At 37.0% G+C, this 8623-nt stretch overlaps 1 protein-coding gene across 2 annotated transcripts in view; it reads left to right on the forward strand.

Moving 5' to 3' along the window:
* The window catches only part of C5H6orf62 (chromosome 5 C6orf62 homolog), a 15741-nt gene extending 7346 nt beyond the window's left edge, over window positions 1-8395 (forward strand). For both annotated transcript variants that reach the window (XM_011220457.3, XM_002915834.4), the window contains exons 4-5: window positions 3790-3924; window positions 6995-8395. In XM_011220457.3, the coding sequence (XP_011218759.1) occupies window positions 3790-3924; window positions 6995-7120 (261 nt within the window). In that variant the 3' untranslated portion in view covers window positions 7121-8395. The remainder of the gene's footprint in view (window positions 1-3789; window positions 3925-6994) is intronic.
* The last annotated feature ends 228 nt before the right edge of the window (window positions 8396-8623 follow it).

Below are 8623 nucleotides of genomic sequence, written 5' to 3' on the forward strand. Positions count from 1 at the left end.
CCCACCCCCGTCCTGGGATCTAGTCCTGAGTTGGCTTCCTGACCCACCACCACCACTCATTCTCTCTCACTCTCAAATAAGTAAAAGCTTAAAAAAAAAGAGAAAGAAAGAAACCCGCTTCCAGGGGCATTTCAGTGGCTCAGTTGGTTAAGCGTCTGCTTCTCCCTCTCCTCCACTCATTCTCCCTTTCTCTCTGAAATAAATAAAATCTTTTAAAAAAAATCATTTTCCAAAAGTAGATTTGTGTATAAAACTGTACAGGAGAGAAGTAAATCTGGTAGTGGTTCTTAAGTAATCTTCCTTGACATTGTGCTAACTTCAGACTTGTCACTTGATGTACTAGACAATTTCCAGTTTTTAAGAGCATTTGCCCAAGTGATATCCTAACTTTATTCATAGTACTTTTATATACATAGGAGAAAGTACAATAATATCCACCAAAATGTTAGTATGGTTAGTTCTAGGTCAGGTATAGCTACTTTTCTTTTTTTATTGTGTATATATACATTTCATAACTCTACAATGATCATACTTTGTTTACAATCCGAAACCTAAATAAAGACGTTTAGACTAATTTTAAGCATACTAAACTGCATATCAGAATGCCTGTTTTAGGCTAATTGCTTAGAAATATGAAAGTTATTTAAAAAATTTTACATTCATCCATTACTATGAAGCATCTTTATGGTGCTTTTGTGTATGATAGGCAAATTGGTATACTTGTCTTTTCCCCATGGTAATGTTCTACACATCAGCTCAAATAAATTACCTTTCCTTTTTCAAAGATTCACTTGACAGAAGTAAGTTTCAAAGAATAAATATATAGCCTAAATATAGGTAAAAGTATTAACATAATTATGTTTGTATTCAGTGGACAATATCTGACTCACATGAACTTGCTGGAGAATGTAAGTTGGATATAAAAAGCAGGAAGACAGGAGTGGTAAGGCATGTTTATAGTTACCAGAGCAGGTCTTGCACCTCAACTGTAACTGCTCTCCAGAAGCGCTGTTAGGATTTTTATTATTATTTTTTTTAACTCAGAAATTTCCATTGGAAAAATTTTGGTCCATTACTCATCGTATTTTTTAAAATTTCTAATACTCTATCTTTCTCTCTCAGACCTTATTTGAAATAGTTGTATTAAAATAGTCTTATCTCAAGTTAAGTCCTACTTTTTGAAGTCATGGCTGTTTATTGACTGTTGCTTGTGCTAGGCTGTCTCCTGAATACTTTATATAATTTAATCTTCATTTTTATAAGAACTATGCAGATAGGAACCTCCTTTTGCAAAGGAAGAAGCTGAGGCAGTTAGAGATTAGGTAAACAGCCCAAGATCATGCAGTTAAGTGGCAGTCAGGACATAAATCCTGTAGGGCTTATGCTCTTAATTCACTGCTGTGTACTGCGGGTAGTGCCTGTATCATGAAAAACCTTAAATTATGGACTGAATATAAGCACTAAGTAGGATAGAGTTGTAATATCGTGTAATTTTGGAGTTCAGCTGTAGGAAACTAGTTCAGTGTAAAGATGAATTTACTTCCCTAGTAATTTAAAATAAATGAGTATCCTGAATGAGAAGCTTTAAATATAAATAACTAACTTCTTAAGGCAGATGAGAAAAGGAAACGTAAACTTAACTTGAAAACCTTTTTTTTTTTTTTTTTTTGTCTTGAAGCACTTGAAAATCTGGATAGTGAGATTTAGTAGGAACCAGAGTAAAGGTGGCTTTTCAGTAACAAGTTCCTGCTGTATTCAGGGTACTATGAAGTGCTGGGAGGTGCTATTAGAATCTCTTCTTTCTCTTTACCCCTAAATGCTCTTGCTGCAGGTTAGTTCTTCGTAGTATTCGCATATTTCATTACTCCTGGGCATTGCCTTCATGCCACTTATTAGAGGGGTTTTTTTTGATGTGGACTGTTCCTTCCCAAATCTTTGTATATTCACTAGGGAGACAGTGAATGAGTGGGGAGCCAGGGGCGGAGAGTGAGGGACAAGTAGACTCACCGATGAGCGTGGAGCCTGATGCTGGGGCTGGATCCCAGGACTCAGATCATGATCTGAGTGAAGTTAGATGCTTAGCTGACAGAGCCACCCGGGTGCCCCACGCAGTATTTTGATTTTGACACATTAGTATTTATGTTGGTCTTGTTCCAGGAATGGCATTTCCCAAATTACCTTTTATTAGTGCTTTCCCCAGGGAAAATTACTGTCCTCTTTCAAGGCCCAGAGCAGAATCACCTGCTAATACTGCCCGTAGTGTCCACTGTGTTAGTTATTTCTCTCTCCACGTAGCGCTTTGAAGATAACCCATTTTAGGGTTTTACAAATAATGACATCTTATTCTAGGAAAGATCTGGAGCAAGTTAGGTTTTATATTTGCATGTGCTTTGCCCTTTGAGCAGTATAAGAGCCCCTTAGGGGTGGGATAACCTTATTCGTATTTTTTGGTATTTAATAACATTCTTTTCCTATACTGAGTGCAGTAAATATTTGAATTTGTAGAGGTACAATTGAATATCATGTTCATACAATCGTATGTAGCATATCATCGTAGGTTATGGCTTATAAGAAAAGCTGGGTGCTAAAATTCTAGATAGCAGGAACGGATGATTTTTCCATATTAGTATTTCCTGTAGTCTTTGACATAATGGGAGAATAAAAACTGTTTGAATCAAATGGACTAACAATCTTTTTTTTAATTTTTTTAAAAATAATTCTGCATTATCTAAATACGAGATTGTTTAAGGTTTCTGTTTCTTGAATTCTCCATTACCCTAGTCATTTCACCCGGCATTTGGTCTCCACAGACATTTTGTGGGAGTATCGAGTTGATCTTTCTCATGTTAGAAGAGTAAAAGAATGTCCTGATTTGGTAATAGTTCTTCATAACTTAAAATTTTTTTAATCTGAAAAAATGTGCGTAACATTTTTAAAAATTTTGAGGGGTTCATATATCCTCAAGCCCATCTGTGTGAGGACTGGAACTATATTTCAGGTGTGGGCTTTGTATTTCATTTAATCCTCTTAACTGTTCTGATGGGTTAGAACCCATTTTACAGGAGAGGAAGCTGAAGTTTAGAAAAGTTAGGGGATATATACACGGTCACATAAGTAGTGAGATGTGCAGCTGAGATTGGAATATATTTCTTGGCAAAAGCTATCCATAGTGTGTGTTCTTCGTAAATAGAAAGGAGGGAGTTGTCCTTGCGCTTAAAGAACTAAGTTGGGAGTCTTGAGACAAATAAGTTTGAAAAATCTCGTTTTAGGGGCATTTGGGTGGCTCAGTTGGGTAATCACCAGACTCTCTTTCGGCTCAGGTCATGATCTCAGGATCTTGAGATTGGACTCAGCTCAGCGGGGAGTCTGATATTTTCTCTCCCTCTCCCGTCCTGTGTTCGCTCTCTGTCTCCCTCTCTAAAAAGAATGAAAGAGAATTTCGTTTTATAGAATTTGGCCTAAAATCATTGAGAATTAGGATCTAGGCACTCTGATGCAGTTTTTCTTGAAGGTCAAGTTCTATAATGGAGTGCTATCCACTAGAACTTTCTGTGGTGAAGGAATACATCTTGATAGACTGTTCAGAATGGTGGCCACTGGCCACATGGGATTATTGAGCATTTGAAATGTGGCTAGAGTTACTGGAGAACTGAATTTTAAATTGCATTTAATGAATTAAATTTAAGTAGGCATGATTGGCTCTGCCATATTGGATAGCATATGGATGCAATAGATGTTTCAGGTAGGGTGACATCTTTGTAGTTACATGTAAATGTATTTCTTCATTAGGCCAAATTTGAGTTTCATCACGGTGACTATGAAAAGCAGTTTCTGCATGTACTGAGCCGCAAGGACAAGACTGGAATTGTTGTCAACAATCCTAACCAGTCCGTGTTTCTTTTCATTGACAGACAGCACTTGCAGGTAAGCTTTGTTTGTTTAACTACTTAACAGCTCATTTAAAAAGCTTATTTGTTAGGAAACTATTTTCTATGTATGTTAATTCTGTTTTGCCACTTCAACACTGCATTATTTTTGAAGTTATTTAAAAATCAAACAGATAATCCTGGGCCTCACCCCAGAACAGTGATTCCCAAATTTGCTGCATAGTACAACTACCTGGGAGCCTTTAAAAGTCATGATTCCAGTGTGCAGTAGAGTTTAAGAAACGTTCCTGTAGAGCTTTTCTATGTCAAGTATGGTCAACATCATAAGATTCTTCAGTATGTAGAATTTCTTGCCCTACTCCAGTCCTACTTGGTCAGAGAATCTGTGTTTTGAACAACATCCTTAGATGAGTAGTAACACATTCTGTTTTGAGAAGCTTTGGCCCTAGACCTTTAAATAAAAAAAAAAATCTAAAAGGATGAAATATATCTGTATTTAAAAGATCCATATGTGTTTTAGAGAGGCATTTCCAATTTAAGCAATGCAGGTATTCCAAATTATTTTTTATTCTCTAGAACATTATTTTCATCAACCTAAACCTAAATGTATGCAGTCGGGGAGTGCTCAGAGAGAGTGGGCGCGGGTGTCTAAGCTGTTGGGTATGAGCTCTGATGGTGCCAGCAAAGGAGGCCTCTCTGAGAAGGCGGTTTAAGTAAAGACTTTCAGAAAAGTATTTGTGATACTAATTTTGCTGCTTTTTTTTTTTTTTTTTAAGATTTTATTTATTTATTTGAGAGAAAGCAGGAACAGGGAGGGGGCAGAGGGAAAGAGAGAAACAAACTCCCCACTGAGCCAGGAGCCTGAGATGGGGTTTGATCCCAGGACCCTGAGATGATGACCTGAGCCAAAGGCAGATGCTTAACCAACTGAGGCATCCAGGCACCCCTAATTTTGCATTTTAGAGCATGGGTTTATTTTTACTTAGAGTCTGAAAGGTAGTAAAAAATACAAAGGTGAATCATACTGTTGTGTTCAAGGAGCTGAAGACCACTTCGCAAGATTACACATTGACTTTGTATCTTGTAAGAAAGTGTTAAGTAAATGTGGTATTATATGTACAAATAAGAGCTTTGGGAATTAAGAAGAAAATTGATTTTAGTGGAGGCACTCCGTAAAACAGGAAAACCATGACTTGGTTGGGTTTTGGAGGTTTTCTTTTCCATTTTGTCTTTACCTTAGCTCTCCTATGGTGGATTTTTAAGTTGCCTCATTTTTCATTTTTTTTATTTTTTAAAGAATTTTTTTTAAAGATTTTATTTATTTATTCGTCAGAGATAGAGACAGCCAGGGAGAGAGGGAACACAAGCAGGGGGCGTGGGAGAGGAAGAAGCAGGCTCATAGCAGAGGAGCCTGATGTGGGGCTCGATCCCATAACGCCGGGATCACGCCCTGAGCCAAAGGCAGATGCTTAACCACTGTGCCACCCAGGCGCCCCATCATTTTTCATTTTTAACTACTTGTGTCTTTGAGTAATTTATTGTGATAATAGTATATAGCAGGCTCTTGACTCATAGTGTGGAATCTACAACAGAGACTTTTAGTCTTAGATTTAATAATGACTATACACTAATGTAGAAACGTCATTTTCCTACGAATATATGGATCAGTAATATATAGAAATGACTGGTGACTTGAAGGAGTTACTTTGTTAAATAAGTTGTTTCCTGTTTTATATCAAGGTCAGATGTTTTCTGTGGTTTATGAAACAAATAAAACTTGAATCTTTTAATGAAAAGAAAATTGTAAGCTCATAAACTAAATTTGGGTTGTAGGTAGGTGACCAGCAGTCAGTCTGTCTGGAAGGCCCTGGTTTTTGTGCTGAAAGTCCCAAGTCCTAGAAACCTCAGTCCTCAGAGCAAAGTGGGATGGCTGGTATCACCCTCATTGTAGATGGCATTTGGTCTTCAGTGCTCTTAGGTCCCCCTTCTTTCAGGATCCATTCTTGATCTTCCTAAACAGGAGATGTGTTGCCATATTTGCTCTATATAGAAGAATGAGGGAACTGATAGAGTGGCCAACACAGGGCCTATTATGTATGAGATGCGAAGAGCTTTACAAGTAGGAGCTCAGTTAATCCTCACAACAATCCTGTGGGGGTAGGTCTTACTACTGCCGTTTATAGGTGAGGAAATCAGGAAACTCAAGAACTTGATCAAGATCATCTAGCAGAGATCTTGTGTCCTTTATCATAACCTAAGATGTGTAAAAAAGCTAGACCAAATGATAATTGTGGATGGGCAAGTGGTAGAGAGGCATATTCCTGGAGTCTGGATTCTAATCCACATGCAGCCATCTACTGGCTATGAAATCTCAGACCAGTAACTTCTGTGAACGCATGTTCTTTGTTGAGTAAACGATATAAGGTTGTTGTAACATTGAAAATGAAAAAAAATATGTGCATAATGTAAAGGTTCATTATGTATATATAGACTGCTTTTGCATTTTTCTAAGAGGTGCTGTGGTGAAAAGAAGTACTTCAAAGGCGGGTCTGAGGGTAGCTTCCATCTTCATTTACTAGCAGTGATGATTTGTGAAGGCACCTAGCACATTTTGCCATAAGTCAGAGATGAAATAGTAATAGTAATGGTAATACCTTCTCTTTCTTCCAGTCCTTCACCCCAGGTTATGCTTCAGTCTCTCTTTTCCCTCACTTCGACTCTGACTACATTTGTTGTCTTTTGTGTATACAAACAGGACTTCACACCTCTGTGTAGATCCTGTCTCTGTGAAATGCCTTTAAGCTTACTTTCCATTGGCAAGTTGTCCATGCTGGACTTTCCAGACTTTACATTTTTGTTTTGAATAAATTCTTTAAACATTTAGTTTATAATCATGTTTATTCTTTCTGTATTTTATATGGCAAGGTTTTGTCTTCCTGACGAGACTGAGGTCGTTGTGGGTACAGATCATAATTTATTCCCTTACTCCATATGCTTGTTACTGTGTCCATAAGTGCTTAATGTAATTGTGGGAGATTGACTTCATGTGACAATTGAGCAGTTATGATAAAGCCTTATTAAGATTATTAAAATTATTCCCCTTTCAGACTCCAAAAAACAAAGCTACAATCTTCAAGTTATGCAGCATCTGCCTCTACCTGCCGCAGGAACAGCTTACCCATTGGGCAGTTGGCACCATAGAGGACCACCTCCATCCTTACATGCCAGAGTAGAGTGCTGACCAGCAAAATGGACAAGATCAGAGAGTGCAGCAGCATTTTTTTTTCTTGTTTTCTTACTTATTCTTTCAGAGTTTAAAGAAAATGGACTCATGCACAGAACACTATGCATTTTGAAACTTGTTCATCCTGGATTTTTTTTTTTTTTTTTTTTCAGTTATTTGTGTCTCAGAACTTAAAAAAAATTAGGTGTCTTCTGCACGGACTGTGTGAAAGAAGATGCTTTGCATATTTGCTGCACTGCATCAGCATCTTACTAAAAATGTGAAATGAAAGGACTATTGTACACTGAAATGCTTAAATGTATCTGGAAGCACAAGGTGATACTCATTTTTGATGGTCTTTCCATTTGTGCTGGTTTTTGCCTCTTTGACATCTGCCATCAGTATTTAGAGGGTGAGAAGTGAATGTAAAAGGTATAAATAACATTTAAAAAAACTTAATAGCTTTGCTGTAATCACCGTTGTTCCAGAGCACTGTCAGATTCATTCTAATGACCAGAAGGGGTTGTTTAAAAAAAATATATATATATAGATACACAACCACGGGAAAGAAATCTTAAATGAAAAAAAAAGCATCTCATTGTAGGCATTCTTGCCTCATGTTTTACTGGGCCACGTTTGTTTCCTGGTACTCATAAATGTGTGTATTTTATTTCTAGATCTCTTTCCCCGAGTTGTTGTTGTAAGAGTATTCTGCTGAATGTGGACACAGTTTATACACATTGAAGCAGGTCTGGAGTCTGAAGTAGCTAAAGCAGCTATAAACTGAGAAATACATTCATAGCTGCAGAAACCACAATAGGTAGAGGACTTTCCTTTTTGGTTTTTGTTTTTTGGTTTTAAAGAGAAGAGATTCTTACTACAAAGAAAATCCAGTGAATTGTGCAGAAATACTGGTTTCTACACCATCCTAAAGGAAAACTTATGAGGGTTTTTTGGAGTAGAAAAAAGTTACTAAAGTTGGGATCTTAAATTGTTTCAAAACCATTGAGTGTCAAAGCTCTAAAAACAGAACTCATTTTGTGCAATGAACATAAGGAAAGACTACTGTATAGTTTTTTGTTGTTTTTTTCTTTTTAATGAAGAAAAGCTTTGCTTAAGGGTTGCATACTTTTATGGAGTAAATCTGAATGATCCTACTCCTTTGGAGTAAAACTTAGTGCTTACTGGTTTCCAATTGTATTTAGCTTCTGGTTGGAATTTGAAAAAATGAAAACCTAAATAAAATAGGTGAAAGTTCCCTGACTATTCAGGTGAATACACAAAACTTGAAGTGGTAATTTTTTTTTCCAAGTCAATGGGTAAGATGTTACTGATGACCTTGGGGATTGTTTTACAGTCCATAGTTAAATGGCAAATTCAGAAGGACAAAAAATGGCAGATGGGTTTGTAATTTCAGGAAAAGGAATCAAAGACATTTTGTCAGCCTTAACAGTTTTCAGGTTGGCTTTTGTTCCTTGCCTCATGGTAAAGAAAAATAGATTTTAAAGTAGGC

The sequence above is a fragment of the Ailuropoda melanoleuca genome, chromosome 5, assembly GCF_002007445.2.
Source record: "Ailuropoda melanoleuca isolate Jingjing chromosome 5, ASM200744v2, whole genome shotgun sequence".
Classification (NCBI taxonomy): domain Eukaryota; kingdom Metazoa; phylum Chordata; class Mammalia; order Carnivora; family Ursidae; genus Ailuropoda; species Ailuropoda melanoleuca.